General features: G+C 42.6%; 1 protein-coding gene across 4 annotated transcripts in view; it reads right to left on the bottom strand.

Annotated features, from left to right (window-relative positions):
* LOC127428167 (band 4.1-like protein 1) overlaps positions 1-27,900 on the bottom strand; it is a 151,950-nt gene that overhangs the window by 31,821 nt on the left and 92,229 nt on the right. For 3 of the 4 annotated variants that reach the window (XM_051676312.1, XM_051676314.1, XM_051676315.1), the window contains exons 5-13: positions 26,087-26,129; positions 25,109-25,184; positions 17,559-17,777; positions 12,616-12,703; positions 11,861-12,013; positions 8,321-8,418; positions 3,637-3,812; positions 2,793-3,007; positions 1,976-2,011 (exon numbers count right to left, since the gene is read on the bottom strand). In XM_051676312.1, the coding sequence (XP_051532272.1) occupies positions 1,976-2,011; positions 2,793-3,007; positions 3,637-3,812; positions 8,321-8,418; positions 11,861-12,013; positions 12,616-12,703; positions 17,559-17,777; positions 25,109-25,184; positions 26,087-26,129 (1,104 nt within the window). The remainder of the gene's footprint in view (positions 1-1,975; positions 2,012-2,792; positions 3,008-3,636; positions 3,813-8,320; positions 8,419-11,860; positions 12,014-12,615; positions 12,704-17,558; positions 17,778-25,108; positions 25,185-26,086; positions 26,130-27,900) is intronic. The other variant, XM_051676313.1, reaches the window with a different exon arrangement.

The following is a 27,900-nucleotide window of genomic DNA, read 5'->3' as shown; positions in this document are numbered from 1 at the left end:
TCGCTGAATAGGCCAGCCTGGGAGATGGGGGCATCAAGGAATCAAACCTTGTCAGCCTCTCTCGACTCAACCAGGTTGAGCCAAAGGTGGCATTCCTGGACCACCAAGGTGTACATCGCCTGCCCGAGAGACGGCGCCGTGACCTTCGTCGCCCGGAGGGTCGAGGTCGGTCGCCGAGCGCAGCTCCTGCATTAATCCCAGGTCAGAACTACCCTTGTGCAGTTCTTTAAGTGCCTTGGCTTGGTGCACTGCAGGAGAGCCATGGCATGCAGGGCGGAGGTGGCACGTCCAGCAGTGCCGTAGGCTTTAGCCGTCAGTGATGACGTGAGCCTACAGGCCCTGGACGGGAGCCTCGGACGACTCTGTCAGGTGGTGGTGCTCTGCGGGCACAAGTGCACCGCGACCACCTGATCCACCCGAGGAATCGCACGTAAGACAGCGATCGTGGCCATCGGAAGCAGAGAGGTAACAACCGCAAGCAGAAAATAAACACAGACTGAGAGGCATCTTTAAAAAGACGCTCTCCGTCAGTGCCACTCTTTTAGTAGGGAAAATATAATCTTTTATTGCAAGAATATATACTCTTTTAGACTGTCGAAGTGCCCAGGGGCGTTCTCTGCACTCCACCGGTGTGCGAGGGGGAGAAGCCGCTGTAATGCGCCATAAATCCAACAGCTTTAGTAGAGGTGAATGGATCGGCGGAGGAATTCAGCTCGCTGAAATACAACCGCTCAGTTCCAAAAAGAAAATCTGAATGAGTGATTGCGAGCCAGCTCCTTTTATACCCGTATGTCCGGGGGAGTGGCATGCAAATTCCACTCGCCAATTCCCATTGGCCTTTTCTCAAAGATCAGAGGTGTTTGGGGCTCCAAAGAGTGACCCCTAGTGTCACTACATTGACACAACGTTGAGTGAGTGACAGATAGGGAACTTAATATTACAACTTACATCAGCACAGACAATGAAGCAAAATTAACAGGTGAACTTGGACTTTGGTAGGTAAAGCTAACGCGTCAGCTATTGTCAAAATGCATAACCTGCATTGTGAATACTCTGTTTCCTTAAATATGCACTACATGTAATGCAATATCTTAAACTGTCAAAAACATAAGGAATATATTTGACACATGTTTAAATAATTGTAAGTAGTTTATCCATTTTTCAAAATATTAAACATTGGTTAAAGTTTGGTCTGCTACAATTTCATATATGTTTTTGTCATTTTGCATATTATCACCAACTAAAATATGTTATTTTTGTAGACTAAACTTACATGCCATTTTAGTTAGAGTAAAATCGACTAAATATAATATATATAACAAATGTATTCAATGAAATACTGAATATATTTTATAGGACAATGAAAATGAAAATGAACAGTTTTTTAAAGTTTAACAACTTAGATGCAGATATATCAGTCGAGTACTCGAGCAATCAAAATGACCAAAATGCACATCCCTAAAACACACATATCTGTAATATCATACAGAACAATCATCCATGACGAAAGTCCATGTAAACACAGAGGTATTCATCTCTATAAATCATCCAATATACTACAGTTATGAGCTAAAGTATAAAGTTCAACTGATCTTGAAAGAATGGATTGGAGGATGGAGGTTGATTGAGGTTGTTTGCTTGTGCTGTTTTATGCAAACAGGCATTTTCATTTTTATGACGAAAAAAAAAAATCAAAGCATAAGAGCACTGCGACCTGTCAGATTGGAATCCTAACCCTAATCTTTAATGCTTCAACACATTTTTAAGGAGATTAAAGAAGAATCAAAGCACCAAACACTTCAAAGTGCCAACTACAGTATGAAGCAAAAAGACAGTCAACATGACAAATTACACATTTCTCAAAAATAGCTAAAGAATGCAAATGTGCACAATAACCTTATGTAGAACACCTGTTTGCATCAAACAGGAAATGCATAGCATACAAAGAACCACAGACATTGATGCTTTGAAATACCTCCTGTTTATTATCAACAGCCACACCTGCGTCCTCCTTTATCCAGGGAAGTGTTTAAGAGAGAAGATAGATCAGAAAGCTGTTTTATGAATTGTGTCTTGTAAAAGTTACATAATCAGAAATGTACAGCATTAGAGAGTGAGTAAGAGGCAGATATGACAGCAGGGTAAAAGAAAAAAGTTTGAGAAGTTAGTCTGCATTCCAGTTAGATGCTGAAATAAGTCTGAAGTAAGACGGATGTTTCCACTTTGGCTAATTCAGAGAGCCATTGGTGTGGACAGGCATTGAGGTGTGTGTCAGTTTGGTTAATAGTGTTCTGCAGTAACATCTTAAAGCTATGAGTAGCTCTGTGCAAGAGTTTTCAAGGGCAGTGTGCAATAATCAGTGCCTTTTTTTTAATAGCACTGAAGATTCAATAAAAATAAAAATAAAATCCAGAAAAAAGAAGAAAAAAAGGGAAATGCTAATACTAATGGGATAAAAGAAAATGTAGCCCATATTGGCCCCAGAAAAAGTATTTGGAGTTCTAATTCTAAGTTGTAAGTATTTGACTTGGCATTGTAGAACAAAATATTAAACAAAGTGGCATTTATTTTAATGAAATATAGAATAAATCTAGCACAACTTTTAGATAAAACATTTCACCAAAATGCATTTGTTAGGTTTCAAATTATCAAACAATAGATCCTGTGTATTGTTCAAAATGAAAAGTATTTGAAAACCAGTTGCAATCAAATGTGGACTTTTGTAAAGGTAAATTTGAGAAGATAAAAATGACATTAAATGTGGTGATTTCTGTGAAGGACTACCATATTACCTTAAAGTCTTTTTTCCTGGTAGGGGTTGTGACCATCTCCTCACTCCTGCTCTGGTCTTGATCCTGGTCCTGATCCTGGTCCTGATCCTGGTCTTGATCCAGACTGAGGTCAGGCTCAGCTTCGTCTCCAGACAGACACTGTGGCTGCTCACTCTCACTCTTCTGCGATAGACCATCATGGATCTCACCTAGCGTTGAGACCGGAGAGAATTCTGCTGGACACACATTAGTGGACCATTCAGGACTCTCATTAGAACTGACCCAGAACTAAAACCTCTCCATAAAAGTAAACTGAGTAAATCCTAGAAACGTAAAACAAATGATAATGGACAGTAATGGATATCTCTAAACCTTTTATGCTAGTGAGACAATCAATAGCATAACGACTTGCATTACTATACAGCAAAGAAATCTAATTCTTAATCAGTATTTTGTTGTTTTCCCGTAAAAATGTCTAAATATCCTTAATGACCCCATGAAATGACCTGACCAGTTTTCTTTCAAGTTTGGCATTGGGGGGATATTTGGGGTGAGAAGAGGGCTTGTCGATTTTTTAAATACACAATAGCGAAAAGGCTTCGGTTTACATCAGAGCTGTGAACCAAGATTTGCTACTTGCTATTGCACCTAGAAAGCATTTTATTGGACATTAATTTTGTGCAAGATGCCACGTCAATATTTTTGGTATTAAAGAGAAAGACTGTACATTTTAAATACTCTATGTACAGTATACCTGCTAAATGATGATTTTGTCAACTTTTAAAAGAAATGTAGCAAAAAAAAAAAAGAAAAAAGAAAAAAGAAACAGCGAAATGCAAAGCAGAAGAAAATTAAACATTCCAACCTCCATCTAGACTGCGAGAAAGGAGGTATCTCTTGCTAGTAGAGCGCTCAAAGTGGGGAGCAGGGCGGTCAATGAGAGCGCTGGCCTGTTGTGTCTGGGTCTGGGTTCTCCCGCTGTATCTGAACTTTGAACCCATTACCAGAAAGCCCTTTGGTGGAGGTTCTGGAGACACAAGCCTAAAACAGATCAGTGTAAGAAAACATTACGTTTAAGTGGTTTTAATTGACCTCAATGAAATATCTGCATCAAGAACAACAACAAGATGGTATCCCCCTCTAATCTGGGAAGTGCTTTTTTTATTGAAAGAAAGACAACAATGAAACAAGTAGATTTTTATATTGTCTGAAATGGTGCCTTCCATTGGAAACTTGCTGCCATGATGCCAGGGTGCTCTAAGTGCTTGCCAGGGCTCAAGTCAAAAGAGCTCACTCCCAAGTCACTATAGACACTTTTCACTGAAATGGTGCTACACGAGGTCAACATGATCAAACAGGATAGTCTCGTCATGCAGTACTCAAAAGTTAATGTACCCTCTAATCAAGCCCATACTGCTGCTGAATTACTGACCATCACCATCTACAATCAGACATTTCTGCATCATTCCAATCATCATTATATTTCCATCTACAACTACAGATCTCGGAGACATGAGTTCTGATCCTGTGGAAACCAGAAAGTAATCACGTTCACATAATCAATGGGGAGTGCAATTTAGAGGCCTATTGGCTCTAGGATTACAACTTTTGTAATATTAGTGTATTACATCATATACAAATAAAAAATACAATACGCTTTTGGCATCACTCTGTGGTGAACATGCCCAAATGTTTAACAACACATACAGCTTCAGCCACTGGGGCAGCGATTCAAATTTCGGCAAGCACAGACCAATTCAAGCAGCAGAACTTTCGTCCCTTTTGCCAAATTAACTGTGTGATCATTCTGGCATCAGTGCTTGTGCTGTTTAATATGCTTAAAAGTTGTTTCTCTTCAGCACGTAATTGACATTTTACTGGTATTTTCTATATTTTATAAATTATAATGTATAAATGATATGAGTTAAAAATCAGGTGTATATTTCCATTTCACAAATCTTTTTGTCTTTACCACAAGCGAATCTCCGTTAAACTTCACTGAGCAAGCGAGTGCGCATGCATCCACATCAATTAAACTGACCTCTCAATAATTTTGATTAAACTGTACCGTTTGATAAACATTGGTTTTAGACATCAAATTTAGGTAAACTGTAGTATCTGTACTAACTGATACCCTTATATTTATAGAATAAAGATATTACAACATTCTACATGTTACCATTTAACACTTAAATTGTGGTATTGTTTTTCTTCATTTTATTTAAAAAATGAATGGATTAAATTGTCCTGCTGTTTCCAAACTGAGGACATGCAAATGTTTTGGAAAACTACATTCAATTTATATAATAACATTTATTTTTAAAACCGTTTTGTACACATTGTATAGAAAACAATCATTTTTATATATATTTTTTTTTAATAAAATGATTTAATAAAATACAGGAATAAAATCTATCGAAGCAATAATTGCAATAATTAATTAAATATCAAAATAATCATTATTTGTAGACTAATCAAGAATGTATTTCACAGTAATCAATTCACACATTATATTTGAAAACAGGGAAATTAAAGTGATGAATGAGGGAAAATAAGTGGCTGGAGCCATTGAGCAACGCAACATTCCTACATAGGAACAGAAATATGTCTCATGCTAATACCTGGAGTTTGGAGTTTAGAACAAAACAAGCACCATTAAATATAAGCATAGAGACACAAGTCTGAACATAGGATGAAAAAATGACAAGCACCTAGAGAGACACGCCACACCTGGAGCGAGGGAGGATATGGCATTAGTTGTCTTTGATCTTACAAACAAGGTTACTCACACCTGAGCTTTCTCACACACTTAAAGTGGGCAGCATGACTATCGGGCATTGGAAGGATGTCATGACACAAAGGACTGAGATTATTTGAAAGAAGGTAAAGCTAGATTTATAGCAAAATGGTCAAAACTTTGAATAAAAAGGTCTGGTCCACATTGCAGCTTATTCCTTAGAATAATGTCTGACCGACATGTGAGGCAACCAACCAGTTTGTTTTGTTTTTCCATGCTGTTTAGGGCAACTGTTCACAGAAAGAACTCAGAAAACAAAGCGTAATAGTTATGCTTAAGAATATCAAGTTAACTTTCTACTAGTGCTTCAAACAAAACAATGAATATCTTTCACAGATATAATGCTCTAATCTGGCCAACTCTGGCAAATCCAGTGATTAGTTATTTTTCAAAACTGCTCATTGTATCAGCTCGGACTTTGTTTTCAGGAGGACTCACCAAAAAAAAAGAAAAAAAAAAAAAACGTCTGCATACTCTGGGAAGTTGAGTCAGTCAATCAGAGTCTAGCTTGTCTTGTATAAAAAGTACTTTCCAGTTTTGTAAGCAATATGCATCAGACGAAGGATGTCAAAAGTAGCGGTACTTCAGTACCAAGTCAATACTAAAATTAAAAAAAATATCTTATTAAAGCTTTTTTCTGCAGTATCCTACTGGTAGTAACGACCACTGACTCAATTCGATACCCACATGCTGTCTGACTAATACAAGACTGCTTTCAAATGCTCACACACAAATGTAACATATTTGGGGGGAAAAAATATGCAATTGATCTATTTAGAATATGCAATTTAATTAAATAAATATACTGTCTGCATGTGCTGTGAGCTTTACAGTGGATATGTGAAGCCAATCATATGCTGAAATCAAATTAAGAGCATCACGCAGTCTGTGCATGTTGTAACAGATGACAAAACAGAGCGCTTATTCACTGAGAAGTGCATAGTGCCTGCAGACCATGTTTATATAATTAAATTGCAGCATTTATGCTTTAATAACCATCCTGGGCCATTTAAACTACTGCTTATCCAAAGGTGTGGAGCTACTTTAAAAAACACACACAAACTGAAAAGCCTTCATGCCAAAATAAGAAAGAAAAATTTTTATGTATAGTAAAATGTAATATTCACTGTAATGTATATTCACAATAATAATAATAATTTTAATAATAATGTTTAAGCAATATCTCACAAACAAGAGTGCTGTTGTACTGAATAAATGTATTTATCAATGTTTTCATTTATACTGTAATGCTCTGTTGTGCAGCACTTTATTTGACAAAAAAATAAGACCAGTTTTTTTTTTTTTTCTTTTTGATTATACTCTGAGGATCTTTACAGAATCACTTTATCTGATTTAAAAAAATGCAATGGTGTGTTAAAAAGCAATTGTTCTATTTTCATTTTATTAAAGGGATAGTTCACCCAAAAATGAAAATTCTCATTATTTACTCACCCTCATGATATTCCAGGTGTGTATGACTTTCTAACTTCACCAGAACACATTTGAAGAAAAAGAGAAAAATGTCTTAGCTCAGTAGATCTTTAAAATGTAAGTGAATGGAGATTTCTCTTTTGAAGCTCCAAAAATCACAGACAGTCAGCATAAACGTCATCGATACGACTCCAGCGGTTAAATTAATGCAACATGATCGCTTTTGGTGCAAACAAAAATGGAGGGTGGAGTCCAAGTGGTCTCTTGTGTGAGGTATTCGCGTTGCCATGGATACAGATGTAATCTCACGTTCTCCACTCGGTTGAGACATCCAGGATGAGCACATGAATGCACCATTGTGAGTAAAAAAAAGATCATTACAGATCTTAACCAAAACCAACCAAGATATTGTACAGCGTTTGTCCTTCTCACTTGTAAACAGCGCTGCTCTTCCGTCTGTGAAGCACTTGCGTTAGTTCTCGCATGTTTCAAATGCCAATGCGATTACATTACACGCGTGTACCACTGCTCACTGGAAGCATGATATATAGTTAAAAAAAAAAAAAAACTTAAATATTTATCTTTTTCGCACCAAAGGCGATCGTGTCACTTTAGAAGACGTTCATTTAACAGCTGGTGTCATATGGATGAAGTTTATGCTGACTGTCTGTGATTTGTGGCGCTTCAAATGAGAAATCTCCATTCACTTGCATTTTAAAGACCTACTGAGCTAAGATATTTTTCTGTTTTTCTTTAAATGTGTTCTGGTGAAGATAGAAAGTTATACACACCTGGGATATCATGAGGGTGAGTAAATAATGAGAGAATTTTCATTTCTGGGTGAACTATCCCTTTAAAATTTTATGAATTAATTTGATTAGACACCATTTCAATGCTGAAGTTAAAATGGAATTACAAATGGAAATAAAATGGAAAATACAGGATTTGGGGATAAAATACAATGTTTCATAGGGCCAAATAAAAAAATATAAATAAAATAAAGAAATAAATAAAAATTGAAGTAATGTTTACTCAACTGAAAAATACTTGAAGGAAACATGCAGTTGTTTTAATTTGTTATTTAAATGGATATTTATCTTTTTAAATAGGCAAAAAAAAAATATAAAAAAAAAAAAAAGTGTAGCATAGTATCTATTTTTGCTGTGGTATCGAAATTGATATCGAGAATCGTGAAATATTACTGGTATTGGTACCGACTACTGAAATTGTGGTATCGTGACAGACTATGACTACATCAGACTATGAAACAGACTACTATGAAATACAGAAAAGCAGAATTAAACTGGTCCATCCAGTTCACCTGAAAAAGGTGTGGTGTTCGATGCAGACCTTCCATAGTCTCTTAGCAGATCTGTGGTTGGGGAGCTTGAAGCCAATGGTGCTCTCAAACTGCTCGTACTGTGGGGTAAAACAAGAGGAAGAACAGATCAGACTAAAAAACTTCACTTCTTTTTGGCAAGGGAAAAAGGCCTTTGATAAATGCAGTTGCAATAAACTAAAAATACCCTTCATAAGCCATAAAATAAGCCATTACCAACTCCTAGGAAAACCTTCGCTTTTGCAACAGCGTTAGTTCTGAGCTGCCGCAGGATCTAATTATACTTAATCTTTTTCTTCATCTCCAGTCTAATGACGAGAGAGAGGTTCCTGCCCTAAGCTTCTCTTGGGGGAAGTAAAGCATCCATTTTTCGGATATAAGTATGATCCCGGCATTTAAGCACTCTATATTGGTCCATTTGGTTCCTATTCTGGGCACTGCCACAGCAGCAGCAGCAGCAAAGTTGAAGGAGCTCGTTATGTGGCTCTCTCAACTGACTCACTGTGTAGAAAGATGTCCACTGAGCCAGTTGCTCTGTGGACCCACATGGGCCCGTGTTCAATAGCAGGATGGCCAGGCTGGGAGAGAGGGCCAAATCCACCAATCAGAATGCAGAATTCTACAGAGTCTAGGACAGGGGTACTCAATTAAAATTCCAAGAGGTCTGGTGTCTACATTTCCTTCCCAGCAAAGGTCCGGATAATAATATGTAACTTACATGGTGTCAGTAGTTATATGGCTAGGAAATTATGTATATTGTTTTGAATAGTTTTTATAACTTGCCCAACCCGTTCTCACTCCTGAGGTGTCAAATACTGCCGCTTGTGCAAGAGCCCAGCGCATCAATCTACAGATGCCAAAAGCACCCTCTGGTGTCTGTATCCGACGCACACAGAGGGCAGTCTAAAAGGGAGGCGTCACTGCCAATCTTCAGATATTGTATTTAACCGCAATATGTTTCATTATACTTATAAATATATTAGTGTGGTTACATTACATGATCATGCCGATTAATTTAGATCCCTTAACCAACCCCATTCCTGAACCTAACCAATTATCAATGATATCGATCATATATGAGGTTTCATGTTTAACATAGTTGATAATTGGTTAGGTTTAGGGATGGGGTTGGGTAAATTTAGTAACAATAATTTAAATTTACATTACACAATTTTTAGATATTTTTAAGCACCCGACCCCACCATTATGCCTAAACCTAACCAATTCTCAACAATGTTAAAGACATAACAATCAGATAAAAGTACAGTCACAATCATTTATTTAAAATAAAAATAATACAAAAGCACTATAATAATTCCAATCCTAACCATACGATAGCATTGTGTGAGGAACAGAGTGAAACGTCTCGGTTACGTACGTAACCTCGGTTCCCTAAGATGAGGGGAATGAGACACGCGTCACTAAGTTGACGCATATGGGGAGTGTCCTTCAACATGACCTAGTTGAAACCTCTCTACAATAACAGCAATTGTAATATTGGCCACGGTGTTTGAGCCCCGCCCTTTTAGACGCGAAGCTGTCTGCTATAAAAGCGTGCAAACACCATTCCTCCGAATTTTCTGACTGAGGTACAAAGAGCGCATCGCTTGCACCTCAAAGAACTCTGAGTCTTGTAGTGCGGCCAGCTTATGCAATGTCTCATTCCCATCGTCTCAGCGAACCAAGGTTACGTACATAACAGAGATGTTCCCTTACGACTCAGTACGCTTGACCTTGCGTCACTAAGCTGACGCATATGGGGAACAGAGTCCCATCATGCCACACTACACGACATAACCTTCCAGAGAGGAAACATGACCATAGTTCATATATATATTCTGAGTGTTCCCCTCCTGGCTGACCATGAGGGTCATTCACTTGCAGCATACTCATGTCGGTTGCCGTCCAGCTATATGAACTATGGTCATATAGTATGGATTAACCCCGTCACAAACCCAGTCAGAAAGGAAGTTTATTTATAATGAAGTGCCTGTAACTTTGGGAACATAATGGTCTGAATGCAGGCGGTTGTGTGAAGTGACAGGGAGCCCATACTTAAAAAGAGGGGCATAAGTATATATTTGGCAAATAAAATAGCAAGCACTCTAGACATAGAGGACTTGTTTTGAGAAAACCATCCTGCTGCAAAACATAAGTCTTGTAAGGACACACTGTTTGTCCATGCCCATGAAGAGGCCACGCCTCTAGTTGAGTGTACTTTAACACCAATTGGGCAAATCACACCCTGCAACTCATAAGCCAGGGTGACCGTATCATCGATCCAGTGAGAAATTCTTTACTTGGAGATGGACATTCCTTGATCTCTGAAAAAAATTCAAACGTCTCATTTCTGCTCTGATCACTGCTTCTGTAAGCCCCAATTAGGCAAAAACGCTATATCAATTCTCACCTTTGCTTGTTTTCTTTCAAATGAGCCTATTCCCAGCTTTCTGTGAGCTTGCATGAGTAAATAATCAACCATTATGTCGCTGAAGTCCAGAGCAAAAAAGCGGTGCAACAGGAAAACTTAATGATCTCCACATCATCTGCAAACGATGGTGGCGTCCTCTGATGATGATCTACAAATCTTATATGTCTTTAAAGCTGAGACTCCAAGCTTTCCAACGACACGTCAACCAAGCTTCTCGACCACTCATAGGCTGAGATATGCAACAGATGCAGCGAGAGACATAACATCATGATCCCCAGCATCAGAATCGTGACGAGGCTGCACGCTCCTACAAAGGGCCGAAGCTCATATGCTTACACAATTACTTGGTGTCAGGTGTCAGATAATTAGTACAATTTTCCTTTGGTCCAGATCCAGACCGGATTCCACCTACTGAGTACCCCTGGTCCAGGACCTCTGGCTATCCATTCATTTCCCCCTTTTCCATGCAGATTCAAGTGACTGTTCTATTGGCAAGCATATAAAGTGATTTACTTAAAATCTAGTGAATAGAAATCTCAGGGCCACAAATGATTGATGATATGACCAAACAGGAGTGTGCAAGCGACTGAGCTCTCTTAGAAGCCATCAAATATTAGCTTAAAGCGATAGTCACCCAAAAATGAAACTAATTTGCCTACTTATGTCATTCCAATCCTGTATGCCATTCTTTCTTGCATGGAACAGAAAAGGAGTTATCTAACAGAATTTCCAAGCTGCCCTTTTCCATGCAATGCAAGTGAATGGTGACCACGACTTTCCCTAGTCCCCATCCATGTTCACTGTATTAAAAAAAAGGGAAGAGTGAACATACTGCGTAACATTTCCTTTTATGCTCCACTGAAGAGTCATACGTGATTGGAACAACATTTTTTGGTGAACTATTCCTTTACCAGCCAATTTTCAACTGCTTTCATTTCAAATACTCTTTTCCACATATGTGAAACTGAGCAAGATTCTGAAATGAGGACTTTCTCTAGAAGATTTTTTTTTTCAAATGCTTTCCAATATTTAAGCCATTGTTGGTGATTTTCCACGGCTCAGCACTAAGATCATCTAAAAGCTGTGTTTACCTCTCCAGGGCGGATCTTGATGTAGAAATTGCTCCTTTTGTAGGAGATCTTGAGAATCTTCGGCCAGGCAAAGCGGTTGATCCTCAGCCTGTCACGGTAAATCAATAGACCATTGGCACACACACCCAGCATGATATCAGTCCCTTCTGAATCCTGCCTCAGGAAGAGAAGAAAGAAGTGCAGAATAATGTTTTAAAGCCACAGAAGGGTAATAACTCACTGCCAGTATCTTTTCATACAGTGGGTAGTTACTAATGGCTCGGTCAGCAAAGCAACACCACTATCACTGCACGAAGAAGGCCACATGTTAACTCAGGATCTTTGAAAAGCCTGAATGTTCAAAGGTGAAGTTAAATTTCTGTACCACTGGTGCAAGAAATACATTTTCAAAAATAATGATGTTTTCAATTAAGCGTCCCAAACACTGCTCCAATCTGACATATTAAAGGAATTGTTCATCCAAAAATCCAAATCATTTACACACTCTTTCTCAAAGTCATATGACTTTCTTTCTTCCACGGAAGAAACAAAGATATCCTGATGGAGATATCACTTGAATATATCCATACAATGCAAGTCAAAGGGGAACAACACTTCCTATGCTAGGAAAGGAGAAAAAACTTCTCCTTTAAGCAACTTTCAGGTCTAAATACAAACATATATAAGTGCATATTTGTTGTGACACACAACTTGTTGTTGTAGCATCCATAACAATAGTTACAGACTGTACCTTTAACCAGGTGATTTTGATGTACCTTAGCATGATGCAGGTCGACTCCATACATGGAGAGTTTCTTAGCATTCTCCAGGAAGTTCACTTCTGCCTCTGCAGGTGTCATTCCCCTGAGAAACAGGATGGAATTTACCATTATTACAGCAGTACAGTGTTGGAAGAAACTAACAAAATAGTAGCAATGCAACTAACTTCAACATTTTTCAACAATGTGACAGTAGTTTTGTTCCCTGTCTGTCATTCACTCGACGTTGTGTCGATGTAGTGACACTAGGGTTCACTCTTGGGACCCCCAAACACCTCTGCTTTTTTTTAAAAAAGGCCAATGAGAATTTGCATGCCACTCCCCCGGACATACGGGTATAAAAGGAGCTGGTATGCAACCACTCATTCAGATTTTCTCTTCGGAGCCGAGCGATTCTATTCATTGAAGCTAAGTTCATCCGCGAAGTTCATTCACCTCATCTGCTGGATTCTACGGTGCATTTCAGCGGCTTCTCCCCCTCTGCACCCGTGGAGTGCAGAGAACGCCTCTGGGTGCTTCGGCAGAACAACAAAAAAAGTATATTCTAAAAGAGTATATTTTCTTTCTAAAAGAGCAGCACACACGGAACGTCTTTTTAAAGATGCCTTTCTGTTTGTGTGTTATTCCTGGTTGCGGTCGTTATCTCTACACTTCTGACGGCCACGATCGCTGTCTTACGTGTCTGGGCACTGCCCACCTGAAGACATCTTTCGTGGATGGGTCTTGTCCTCATTGCGAGAACATGACCATGGCAATGTTGCGGTCACAGCTTGCATTCGTAAGAAAGCAAGCCACCCAAGCGGCTCCCCGCCTCAGTCCTTCTACCTACGGACTACCTGAGGCCGTGCCGGTTAGCACTGGGGGCAATTTGGGGACATCAATGGGACCACCTCCACCGGGTATCCCCCCATGGACCTCCCATTCCCCAGCACGCTCGCTTACCCCGGTCGGGCGCTCGGACGAGATCGCCGGCTCGTCTCAGGGCAAGTTCGACCTCTTGTTCGGAGCCCGGGAAGAAGACGAGATATCGAGTGCAGCATCGGAGAGCGGGCTTGTCCAGTCGGACGCAGAGGCTTCGACTAGGCTTCCTCCTTCGGGAATGGTCGGCCAGTCCCAGGCCGACGCGGAAATGACGGACATGCTTTCCCGGGCGGCCGCGAGTGTCGGGCTAGAGTGGAACCCTCCACTCTCCCCTGAACCCTCGCGGCTCGACGATTGGTTCCTGGGATTGGGGCACTGCCTACAGCCACGGTGGGTTGCTACCAATCCTGGACCTGCGAGTACTGAACCGGGCTTTGCACAGACTTCCGTTCAAGATGCTGATGCAAAAACGCATTCTATCGGCATCAAGATTGGTTCGCGGCAGTAGACCTGAAGGACACGTACTTCCACATCTCGGTCTTAACTCGACACAGACCCTTCCTGCGGTTTGCCTTCGAAGGCCAGGCGTAGCAGTACAAGGTCCTCCCCTTCGGTCTGTCCTTGTCCCCTCACGTCTTCACGAAGGTCTCAGAGGCAGCCCTTGCCCCGCTAAGGGAAGTGGACGTCTGCATCCTCAACTATCTTGATGACTGGCTAATCCTAGCTCACTCTCGAGAGTTGCTGTGCGCACACAGGGACCTCATGCTCCGGCACCTCAGCCAACTGGGGCTTCGGGTCAACTGGGAAAAGAGCAAGCTCTCCCTGGTTCAGAGCATTTCTTTTCTCGGTTTGGAGTTGGACTCAGTGTCGATGACAGCGCGCCTCACGAACGAGCGCGTGCAGTCGGTGCTGAACTGTCTGAAGGCTTTCAGACGGAGGACAGCGGTTCCACTGAAACTTTTTCAGAGGCTCCTGGGGCATATGGCATCCTCAACGGTGGCCACACCGCTCGGGTTGATGCATATGAGACCGTTTCAGCACTGGCTTCAGACTCGAGTCCCGAGATGGGCATGGCGCCGTGGGACACATCCGTCGCCGCCTCTTCAGTGCTTGGACTGACCTTGCATTTCTACGCGCAGGGGTTCCCCTAGAGCAGGTCTCCAGGTGTGTCATGAGACGGGCTGGGGTGCATCAACAGCCTAGAGTTGTTGGCAGTACTGCTTGCCCTGCGGAGGTTCCGGCCGTTGTTCCAGGGCAAGCATGTGTTCGTCCGGACAGACAACACAGCAACGGTAGCGTACATCAACCATCAAGGCGGTCTATGCTCCCGTTGCATGTCACAACTCGCCCGCTGTCTCCTCCTCTGGAGTCAGCAGCACCTCAAGTCGCTACGAGCCACTCACATCCCGGGCGACCTCAACACCACAGCGGATGCGCTGTCACATCAGGTTACCCTCAGGGGAGAGTGGAGACTCCACCCTCAGGTGGTCCAGATGAATTGGAGTCGATTCAGTCGAGCACAGGTAGACCTGTTTGCTTCCCGGGAATCCTCCCACTGCCCACTTTGGTACGCCCTGACCGAGGCACCTCTCAGTATAGATGCGCTGGCACACAGCTGGCCCCCTGGACTACGCAAATATGCGTAGTTTTTCGCAAATACTGTGAGCCTACTTGCACAGACCCTGTGCAAGGTCAGGGAGGACGAGGAGCAGATCATTCTAGTAGCACCCTACTGGCCCACCCAGACATGATTCTCGGATCTCACGCTCCTCACGACAGCCCCCCCCCCCGTTCAAAGCATACAAAGTGAGAGGCACTCTCTTTGTACGCTACCCACGGTGGTAGACATGATCACTCAGGCTAGGGCGCCCTCTACGAGATGCCTGTATGCCTTGAAGTGCCGTCTGTTCGCTAAGTGGTGTTCTTCCCGACACGATGACCCCCAGAGATGCACAGTCAGATCGGTGCTTTCCTTCCTGCAGGAGAAGCTGGAGGGGTGGCTGTCCCCCTCCACCTTTAAGGTGTATGTAGCCGTTATTTCGGCACATCATGATGCAGTAGATGGTAAGTCCTTGGGGAAGCATGACTTGATCATCAGGTTCCTGAGAGGTGCTAGGAGGTTGAATCCCTCCAGACCACGCCTCGTCCCCTCGTGGGACCTCTATGTGGTCCTTCGGGGTCTACAGGGAGCTCCCTTTGAGCCCCTGGAGTCAGCTGAGCTTAAGGCACTCTCTTTGAAGACTGCCCTCCTGACTGCGCTCACTTCCATCAAAAGGGTAGGGGACCCTTTGGGGACCACTCTGTGAGCTCACTCGATTTCCAGCTTGTGGCCTGTTATGTCGAGCAGACTCGGGAAAAGCTCAGCTAGGAATTTCACCATATCTCTGTCCTCCTCATGCTCAGGAATTCCAACAATTTGAATGTTACTCCTGCGGCTTCTATTCTCAAGATCTTCAAGATTTTCAAGAACACGTTCCAAATCAACTTTGGTCGTGGGCGGATATTTTTCCCTCTCTGATGACTCCAAATAATCGATTCGTTTTTCAACATCTGTCACTCTTGTGACTAGCTCAGATAATTTTTTTCCATCGCCATAATCGATCGACATATTACAGCGAGATCCTCCAAGTCTGCAAGTACCTTCGTCAACATCACTGACATGTTGGACAGTTGATGCTGGATTCCTTCTCCCGCCGCGCCATCCAAATCGAGTCCCCGGTCCACAGGCCTGTCTGGGCTTTCATCTTGAACCCGTAAGTGTCTTTTAATGTCTCCAGAGCCCGAGGATTTTGACTTCTTTGCCATGTTTACCTCAAACAGTAAATGTGTAACTGGGTGTATCGAATTTCACCGGATTATATCATGAAAATGATAAAAAAAATTAGCAAAGTGCGCAGAACTGTCTCTCACACGTCTGCCCTTCGCATGGCGTTACCATACTCCCAAAAAATCGTATTCTTGATAATCCTTTTTTTATTGTTTTCCTGTAAAAATATCTATAAATCCTTAAAACAAGATAAATTTGATTTATCTTGTTTTAGAAACAACACTACATAAGATATTTAGGTTTTTCAGAAAATGTATTTTTAACGTGTATTTTGTCTTACTGTACTGGCAAAGTTTTTATAGTCAAAACAAGTGAAAAATCTACCAGTGCTGAAGAAGTAATCCAAAGTATTTAGAATACGTTACTGACCTTGAGTAATCTAACGGAATACGTTACAAATTACATTTTACAGCATGTATTCTGTAATCTGTAGTGGAATACATTTCAAAAGTAACCCTCCCAACCCTGTATATACTGTGTATATATATATATATATATATATATATATATATATATATATATATATATATATATATATATATATATATACACACACACACACACACACACACACATACATATACTATATACTGTAAACAGTATTTTTAAAGATACTGCCCCCTTAAATAACTTCAATGTACTTAAAGGGATGTTAACCCAAATATGAAAATTCTCTCATCATTTACTCACCCTCATGCCACCTCAGATGTTAATGACTTACTTTTTTTCTTCTGTAAATCATCAATGACAGATGCTGAATAGTAAGGTAGTATTTGTCAACAGATGTTTTCTCACAACTCCTAACAAGCTCAAATGCACTGGAAAAATTTACTGAATTAACTTAAGCTTTTCTGAAGCAGATACCAGAGACTGAACATCAGCTAGGTAAAAGTTTTAAAAGTTTTAGGTAATATTGTCAATTTCGTGTGTTGCCGGGGAATAATACCCATAACCTGGGCATTGTTTGTACCATGCTCTACCACTTGAGCTACAGAAATAAGCATGTAATGAGCATTCCAAGATATAGGAACTGCACTCATTAAGAGTAATTTCTAGCTGATGTAATATTTTCAAACTGAGGATAATTTAAAAAATGTGCATTCACTATAGGAATTTAGACTTTGAGGCTTAAAAAAAAAAAAAAAAAAAAATACAAAATATCCCTGATATTTACATGATTCTCGTGAACGTGGGAACCCTGTAAAAAAAATACAATGTCAAAAGTCCCAAGGCTGAAATATCTCTTTCTGACCTGTAAGTCTTGTGTAGCTCCATCACCCTCTCCTCCAGCTCACGGGTCTGGTTTGGGGCAAAGCGGAAGTCACTAATGTAGTCTGAGCCATGGTCCTCTTGGTCGTAGTCACCCAGCTCCGCCTGCACAGTGTAGGAGCCCAGCAGAGCGTGTGTGACAAAAGAACAGGGCAGTCGGCCGGAGAGGATGTCATTTCGCAGCTGCAGACACAGGTAGTACCTGGAACAAAGAATAAAGAGACCATAACAAATCTCATGAAAGCATTTTATGGGATTCTGATAGTCAGGATTAATGCTAGACCTTTACGTAATGCCAGAAGTTCTAAAAGGTAGATCTATATTCAGAATGGCTGTACCATACTACTCAGAACACAGTACAACCATGTTAATTTTGCAGTAAGCATGCTGTGCATGGTGTGCAAATGTTCTGAATGAAATATCCGAAAGACCTGCTACATCTGCCAAAGTGTGTAATATACAACCGAAGCACAATGCAAAGAATACTTTATCCTACGATGCAATGCACTTGAATGATGAATAGACCAGAAGCAATATTAAATTATTTATTATTTGAGTGAACTCAGAGAGTTCAGACCTAAAATTTTACCTACAATTGGATTAAAAAAAAAACATTATATCTCTGGAATACTCGATTCTGATTGGTCAATGGCGCCATCTAGTGGTCTGATATTTCTGAGTAACAACCGCACATCCACGTATCAGACCGGTCACCTAGGTATTGCGAGTCATCTTTCCTGCTTCAGTCAGATGTCATTAATTACAAAATAAACACCAATAGAACTCTGAGGCAAACTGTTCAGCTATTTCTTTCTTCTCACATATAATTCAAATGAAAATAAATATTTTATGACCATGTATTTATTATTTGGTTAGCAGCAGTGTAATAAGCGGGATAATGTACAGTCAGACGGTTGTTATCACAAAATAAACCCCTGTAGGGATTTATTTTGCAATGATAACAGGCTAACTATACATTATCACTTACTTACAATCAACATTTATTTGTAAGATGAGAACTGGTGGCTCTTGCTTGTGAAATTAGCAAAATAATGAGACAATGTACCATACTACAGTTTAAAATGCTTATTGTTGCATACTGCATACTATAATACACTCTACTTGACTATATGCAGCATATAACAAATAAGATGAAGCCTATGTACAAGTGCTAAAGAAATGGTTCACCCAAAAATGATCCTGACATTCTTAACCTGTATGCTGTTATTTTTATTCATTTTTTCCTGTGGAACACAAAAGGCAAATTTTTGAAGACAAAAATGTATGTATCTCTTTTCAGAAGAACAATAGTTCCCTATATTGTCACTCACCCGAAGTTGTGTCGATGTAGTGACACTAGGGGTCATACTTGGGAGCCCGAAACACCTCTGGTCTTTGATAAAAGGCCAATGAAAATTGGCGAGTGGTATTTGCATACCACTCCCCCGGACATACAGGTATAAAATGAGCTGATATGCAACCACTCAGATTTTCTCTTCGGAGCCGAACGGTCGATGCTCACTGAGCTGAATTCCCACGGCTGTCCATTCACCTCTGCTGGATCTGATGGCGCATTTCAGCGGCTTCTCCCCCCTCTGCACTGGTGCACTGCAGAGAACACCCCTGGGCGCTTCGGCAGAAATGAAAGAGTATATTTCTCTAAAAGAGTATATTTCTCTAAAAGAGCGGCACACACGGAGACAGCGTTCGTGAATGGGTCAAGTACTCATTGCGAGAACATGTCCATGGCAACGATGCAGTCGCGGCTTGCCTTCGTAAGAAAGCAAGCCACCCCAGAGGCTCCCTGCCTCGGTCCTTCTACCCACGGGTATGAGGCCAGCGCGACTAGCACTGGGGGCGATTTGGGGACCTCAATGGGACCACCTACACCGGGTATCCCCCCACGGACCTCCCATTCCCCAGCATGCTCATCTGCCCCGATCGGGCATCCGGATGAGTCCGCCGGCTCGTCTCACGGTGAATTCGACCTCTTATTCGGAGCCCGCGAAGGTGATGAGCTCGGAGAGCATCGGAGAGCGGGCTCGTCCAGTCGGACACAGAAGCCTCAGCTGGGCTCCTCCATTCGGGTGCGGTCGCCCAGTCAAAGGCTGATGCGGAGATGACGGACATGCTTTCCCGGGCAGCCGCGAGCGTCGGCTAGAGTGGAACCCTCCGCTCTCCCCTGAATCCTCGCGGCTCCGCTCACAGCCACGCCATGCCCCAGTTCCTTTCTTCCCAGAAGTGCACGAGGAGCTGACAAGGTTGTGGGAGGCACCTTTTACTGCCCGGTCCCGATTTTTCAGCTCCCCCGCACTCACTACCCTTGATGGTGGTGCGGCCAAGGGCTATTCGGCAATCCCCCTGGTGGATAAGGCGCTCACGGTGCACCTATGTCTGCATGCAGGTTCGGTGCTCCAGCGGCGGTCTCCCCACCCCTGCACGCCCAGCTGTGGCACAAATCCGCCCCCGAGTCTCCACAGGTCACGAGGACAGGCCTCTTCCTCCCCCGTCCCAGGCTGTTCCGGGGTTGTTACAAGGAGCCAGGTAAGTGCTTTGATGTCCCTGAACTCAGCACGGCCACGACACAGTGTGGCACCCCAGGCACCGCCCCGCCGCGAGGCCCCACCCACTGGTACGTCCGACGAGATTGTCCCCTTGGTCCCCCTCGCCCGGAGCTTGGACGCATGGCTTGCGCTTTCCAGCCCGTCGCGATGGCTGGTCCGGACCATCTGACTCGGCTACGCGATTCAGTTCGCCAGGCGTCCGCCCAGGTTCAGCGCCTTCAACTTCACCTCGGTGAAGGGTAAAAACGCCGCTACCTTGCGCGCGGACATCGCTACCCTGCTACGGAAGGATGCGATAGAGCCTGTCCCTCCGGCTGAGATGAAGAGGGGGTTTTACAGCCCCTACTTCACTGTATTGAAGAAAGGTGGTGGGTTGCGGCCAATATTGGACCTGCGAGTACCGAACCGGGCTTTAAACAGACACCTGTTCAAGATGTTGATGCAAAAGCGCATTCTAGCGAGCGTCCGGCATCAAGATTTGTTTGCGGCGGTAGACCTGAAGGACGCGTACTTCCACGTCTTGATTCTACCTTGACACAGACCCTTCCTGCGATTTGCATTCAAGGGTCGGGCATATCAGTACAAGGTCCTCCCTTCCTTGTCCCATTGCGTCTTCACGAAGGTCGCAAAGGCAGCCCTTGCCCTGCTAAGGGAAGTGGGCATTTGCATCCTCAACTATCTTGACGATTGACTAATCCTAGCACTCTCGGGATGTGTTGTGTGCACACAGGGACCTGGTGCTCTCACACCTCAGCAGACTAGGGCTTCGGGTCAAATGGGAAGAGAGCAAGCTCCTCCTGGTTCAGAGCATCTCTTTTCTCGGCTTGGAGTTGGACTCAGTCTCGTTGACGGCGTGCCTCACGAACGAGCATGCGCAGTCAGTGCTGACCTGTTTGAAGGCATTCAGACAAAAGACAGCGGTTCCACTGAAACTGTTTCAGAGGCTCCTGGGGCATATGGCATCCTCAGCGGTGGTCATTCCGCTCGTGTTGATGCATATGAGACCGCTTCAGCACTGGCTTCAGACTCGAGTCCCGAGATGGGCATGGTGCCGCGGGACACATAGCGTGGCCATCATGCCGATCTGTCACCACAACTTCAGCCCTTGGACCGACCTCACGTTTCTACAGGCAGGCGTGCCCCTAGAGCAGGTCTCCAGGCACGTCGTGGTTACGACAGACGCCTCCAAAACGGGCTGGGGCACTGTATGCAACGATCCAGAGCAAGTATGTGTTAGTTCGGACAGACAACACGGCAACGGTAGCATAAATCAACCGTCAAGGCGGTTTACGCTACCGTTGTATGTCACAACTCGCCCGCCGTCTCCTCCTCTGGAGTCAGCAGCACCTCAAGTCGCTGCGAGCCACTCACATCCCGGGCGACATCAACACTGCAGTGGACGCGCTGTCACGACAGGTTACCCTCAGGGGAGAGTGGAGACTCCACCCTCAGATGGTCCAGCTGATTTGGAGTTGATACGGGCAGGCACTGGTAGACCTGTTCACTTCCCAAGAATCCTCCCACTGCCCACTCTGGTACGCCTTGACCGAGGCACCTCTCGGTATAGATGCGCTGGCACACAGCTGGCCCCCTGGACTATGCAAATATGCATTTCTCCCAGTGAGCCTACTTGCACAGACCCTGTGCAAGGTCAGGGAGGATGAGGAGCAGGTCGTCCTGGTAGCACCCTACTGGCCCACCCAGATGTGGTTCTCGGACCTCACGCTCCTCACGACAGCCCCCCCCCAGCGAATTCCCCTGAGGAAGGACTTTCTTACTTAGGGGCGGGGCACCATCTGGCACCTGTGACCAGACCTCTGGAATCTCCATGTCTGGCCCCTGGATGGGACGCGGAAGACTTAAGCGGCCTACCACCCGCGGTGGTAGACACGATCACTCAGGCTAGGGCCCCCTCTACGAGGCGCCTGTATGCCTTTAAGTGGCATCTGTTCGCTAAGTGGTGTTCTTCCCGACACGAAGACCCCCAGAGATGCGCAGTCAGATCTGTGCTTTCCTTCCTGCAGGAGAGGTTGGTAGGGCGGCTGTCCCCCTCCACCTTGAAGGTGTATGTAGCCGCTACAGTGGACGGTAAGTCCTTAGGGAAGCACGACCTGATCATCAGGTTCCTGAGAGGCACCAGGAGGTTGAATCCCTTCCTTTGAGCCCTTGCAGTCAGCTGAGCTTAAGGCACTCTCTTTGAAGACTGCACTCTTGGCTGTGCTCACTTCCATCAAGAGGGTAGGAGACCTGCAAGCGTTCTCTGTCAGTGAAACGTGCCTGGAGTTCGGTCCGGGCTACTTTCACGTGATCCTGAGACCCCGACCTGTGGCCAGGGTTCCCACAACCCCTTTTAGGGACCAGGTGGTGAACCTGCAAGCGCTGCCCCAGGAGGAGGCAGACCCAGCCCTGATGTTGCTGTGTCCGGTGCATGCTTTACGCATCTATTTGGATCGCACGCAGAGCTTTAGAGTCCCTGAGCAGCTCTTTGTCTGCTTTGGTGGACAGCGGAAAGGAAGCGCTGTCTCCAAGCAGAGGATCGCCCACTGGCTCACTGATGCCATAACAATGGCATATCACGCCCAGGATGTGCCGCCCCCGGCAGGGCTACGAGCCCATTCTACCAGGGGTGTAGCGGCCTCCTGGGCCTTGACCAGTGGCGCCTCTCTAACAGACATTTGCAGAGCAGAGGGTTGGGCAACACCCAACTCCTTTGTGAGGTTTTACAATCTCCGGGTGGAACCGGTTTCATCCCGTGTAGTGGCACGCACAAGCAGGTAAGCCCGGGACAGCTAGCCGGGTGTATCGCTTGCGCATAGCACCTTTTACCTCCCCTGAGCTGAAGACTCCCAGTAGTGTTCACAAACTGTGTTCCCTGGATGATTTCCTCCGAGCCCTGTGGCAGACAAATTCGTGGAGAAATTCGCTGCCGGCTCAGTACATGTGCTAACTGAACCCTGTACTGGGGTAGGTGCTCCGCATGTGGTGGTTCCCCATAGGTAACCCCATGTGACATATATCTTCCGCTAATTTGTTTCCCTGTTGGTAAACTGCATCTTCCTTGGGCAGAGGCCCCTCTGCCCCAGTCATCATGTTTGTAGAAACTCCTCCCCCGTAGGGTAGGACCTACCATGGGACTTCTCCATATGATATACTTCCGACAAAGTTCGGCAAGACCATGTGACGTATTTCCACTCAAAATACCCCCCCCCCCCCTTCTGGGCGGGGTGTGGTCTCCGCAGTGTCTTCCCCTTGGGAGACCTGGTGGCCCCAGTCGGTTAATTTATTTATTTAAAAAAAAAAAAAGGATAAGAGGCCACGACTGGGCTAGCCTGTCTCTATCTTTTGGGCTGTCGACTTGTCCCCGAAGGGCCGTTCGACACTCATAACAGCGTTGGGGGAGGTTACGTGTCGTCCTGGTGCGCTGGCTACGAGGCACACAGTGGTCTGCCCGTCACACACCGCCAGTTCACGTAACACAGTTCAGCCAGTTGCTGCGTTTCGAATAGGGACCCCTAGTGTCACTACATCGACACAACATCGAGTGAGTGACAGATAGGGAATGTTCTGGTTACTTGCGTAACCTCCGTTTCCTGATGGAGGGAACGAGACGTTGTGTCCCTCCTGCCACAACGCTGAACTACCCTCTGAAATGGCCGGGACCTTGTCTCGGCTCCTCAGCACAAAACCTGAATGAGTGGTTGCATACCAGCTCCTTTTATACCCGTATGTCCGGGGGAGTGGTATGCAAATTTCATTTCCCTTTTCATTGGCCTTTTATCAAAGACAAGAGGTGTTTCGGGCTCCCAAGAGTGACCCCTAGTGTCGCTACATCGACACAACGTCTCGTTCCCTCCATCAGGGAACGGAGGTTACGCAAGTAACCAGGACGTTCATAGTGACGACATCTGCCAAGCTCCAAAAAGGACAAAAACAGCATCTTAAAAGCACGATAAAACTAGTCCATACAACTCAAGTGGTTTGTTTCAAATCATACAGTAACTTTGTTGAAAATTTAGGTCCACATTCATATTCAAAAATAGCACACAGATGTGCAACACCAGGCTTTACATTATTGACTTCAAAGAGCACTGGTTCTCACACGTGTTGTAATTGAACATGACAGCAATTTGAATATGCAAAATGGAGAATGAGATTTGAGAGCTGCAGCAGAGGTGAAGATTTTAAGTGTATAGTGACTTTTGAAATTTTGATCTTTTCCTCACACAAAGCTATCATATGCAATGTCTTTGATTTCAGGTGAAGAATGACATGTCTTATGAAATAAAAAAATAAAATATAAATAAATATATGCCTCATAGAAAATCTATGACTCCTGAAATGTATGAAAGAAGCTCTAGGAATATAAAATGGGAATGTTTAAGCCAACCTTGAACACCAAAAAGAAGTTACAACATGTTTGTTCAGAATTCTTCTAGAAGGGCAGAATCACAGAGCAGCATGTAATATGTGTTACTATGTGAACTGACTTAGTGAATATGTGTGGTACCACACTAATTTCTAGTTTAATTTACATTAGAGAAGTACAGTTATTTTCAAATTAAAGAGAAAGTCAGTTTTATTGTACTTAAATGCATTAATGTTCATATTTGCTTGTAGCGTGACGATGTATGAGTGTTTGTTAATATACAGAATGGATGACTACAGTAATATTTTTATGTTATTCTATATTTAATAGAATATATTTATATATTATTTTTATTAACTTAAAAAAAGTCAAATGTTTTCTTTGTTGAAACAAAAAATGCATGATTAAAGTGGATTCCATTTTTGGAGTATAAATCACCATCGGCTTTCCTTGTAAGGAAAACAGAAGCTTGGATATTCTGCTATTTTTGTCTCACAGAAGAAATAAATAATATGGGGATAGAAAGACAACATTTTGGATGAACTATTCCTTTAGGGCAATACTGTGTAGAAGTGTTAAACTGCTGTAGGGTCCTTTTGTCACCTGGTAATGTCTTCCATGAGCTGCGAGGGGTCCGGTGGATAGAACTTCACAGCAAAGGTTAAATGCCAAGGAGAAGCTGTGAACTCACACACATGTACACAAAGTGAGAAAGAGCCACAACAATTCAGTGAATTGCTTATGCTTGCAGAGGGTCTGACTAATACTGTAAACAGTAAAAAAATTTATATGGGAAGCAGCTCTTTAGTGCTTTAGTGGTCCCTGCCTCTGGCCCATAAAAGCGAAGGTCAGTGAGAGGGTGCCTCTTTAATGGACTTGAGTTACTGTTCACAGTCTCTCATTAGAGAAACAGCATCAGCTGAATTAAAGGATCTGAATTAAAGGATCATTTTAGCTGGCATTATATTGACGTGATCAGTATCAAACCAGACAGGGTTTTAAATGGAGGGTAATTTTGTTTATTTTTCTTACCCTACTCTCACTTACCCCATTAGATGTTCAAAAACAAGAAAAAAAAGATACGTATTTTCCAATCGTTTTAGAAAAATATGTGAAATTCAAGATAAGTCTTCCTAACTACAATTCTGCTTCTAGAGTAAATGTACATGTATCTTGTCAGGATGTAAAGCCATTTTTTTTTTTTTTACAATGGAAGTGAATGGGGCCAATTGTCTGAGGGTTTAAAGGCAGAAATGTGAAGCTTATAATTTTATTAAAGCACTTACAGTACATTAATTATGCTGTTCAAATCTGTGTATTATTTAATCTGTACAACTGTTAAAATAGTTGCTTTTATAGTCATTTTAGGGTTTTAGGGCCTCTGGTGTTAAGTTGTCAAAGCAATGAAGTGGTAAAACTGGATATAACTTTACACAGAAAAGCTTAGTAAGCAATTTTATCACACTAAAATCATGTTAACGCATATTTTTTTACATTGTCGTTACTGCTGTTGATTGAGTTTAAATTGTTCTGAACCCAGAAAAGTTTTTTTAAGAAAATGTGTGTTAATGATTCACTCACTTCTCATCTGTTTTTTTATCTCCTTGGAAGGGTCCAACCAGTTCTGCAATACAAAACAGAAAAAAAACAAAAAAAACATACAGATATGTGAGCTATATGACATATCCACACTTTGCTGCCTTAGACTACCTCTCAATATCACTCTCAGTGCACGAACACTCTCCTTGTCCCTCCATGTGTATCATAATAGCATATTTACATACTACTCATACTACTGCAGCAGTATGCAGAATCTACACAGTTTACAATATACAATTTTTTAAGTAGACCTACTGAATAACCGAATAGCCTACTGCATTTGCCATAGCATAGCATACTGCACAGAATACTGTGTCCCACAATGTACCTGACTTGACCTTCCATTTTCAGTGTGATGAATTTAAGACATTTAATAAAGCGTAGCGTCAGTTCAGGCAGGTTATGTTAGTCAAGCTTGCAATCAGCTGATGCTCAGCCAATCATGACATTTACCAATACAATTCAGATGCTTATCAGAGTGATTCTATTGAAGTCCTCTATTTATTCATTGCCTTAGTTGCCTGTCCATTGGATGGATGCAAGCTGCACTTAACACCCTCCTCCATCCCCAGGTCCACCTCTAGTATGGCAGTTTTGCCTTTGTTTTTCTCTACTTCTGTCATGTTGTTCTGTGTTCTTTTACTACAATTGATTGCCAGTTTGGAATTTCTATCTTCAGTGTGTTATTGTGCCTTGTTCTTGATTTACCAACCTGATAAACAGTATTTAAAGTTCTAATAAGTGTCCATTTAAATGTATTATGCAAATGAACAGTTGTACCATGTTGCACTTTCAGAAATAAATAACAGTATATAAAGTCAAAGTATTTATTTGACGAAAGTGGTCCTGACTGAAATGAAAGTTAGGACATTTCTACACAAAATTGAATGAAAAACATAAAATACCCATTTTAATTTACAAGATGATAACTGGACGGCAGTCAACATGATAAGTTCACGAGACCACAATAGCATACTAAAACTTAAAATGTTCATAGATGAATGTCCTATTTCACTTAACAATTAAAAAAATAATATTGGCCACTAAACAGTTTATGCAGCATAGTATTTAACAGGTAGTAAGTTAGTAATATATTCGGAATATGTTAAGAATGGAGTAACACACAGCTTACTGAATAATGTGCAGTATACAAAACTTTCATTTTTGGGTGAACTATCCATTTAACATAAACATAAAATAGATAGCACAAGTAACGCTTAAATTATCTACAAAATAAACTTTGAATGGGGTCTGTACATTAAGTAGTTCTGGCTTAATTAATTGCACACAAAAAATATATTGCAAAAGTTGAATAATGGTGCTTTAAATAATAACAGAATTTTCATTTTTGGGTAAACAATTTTTTTTTAAGTAACTGTTATCAATGGTCATGTCTTTAGTGGGTGTTCGGAGCAAAGTGTTTGGAAGCACACTTCAACTGAATGTGCTTTTTAACCTGAACACAATTACTTTGAACAGAGAGCAAATAAGAGCTGTGCTCACTCATCAACATGCAAAACAATTTAATGCACAATGAGTATCAATTATCTGTAAAATGTGCATAATGTTTGACCAAAGTAAAGAGCACTTAATTATCAACACATCCTCTTTCTCTCCTCACGAGCAATTTAGAGGGAAAAGAATTGTCTGCTTCCCATCTATCTATATCGCACAGAAATAAAAGAGTAAGTGTTTTTTTTCCCAAATGCCGTAAAAATTACATCTCATGTGAGTCCCAGGAAACTGCATATTAATTGTTACTGCTGAGTTCAAATTCAGCAGACATGTTTGACAAA

This window comes from Myxocyprinus asiaticus, chromosome 37 (assembly GCF_019703515.2).
Source record: "Myxocyprinus asiaticus isolate MX2 ecotype Aquarium Trade chromosome 37, UBuf_Myxa_2, whole genome shotgun sequence".
NCBI classification, from domain to species: Eukaryota; Metazoa; Chordata; class Actinopteri; order Cypriniformes; family Catostomidae; genus Myxocyprinus; species Myxocyprinus asiaticus.
Note: the sequence above shows the minus strand (reverse complement) of the source record. Positions and strands in the feature narration are given on the sequence as shown.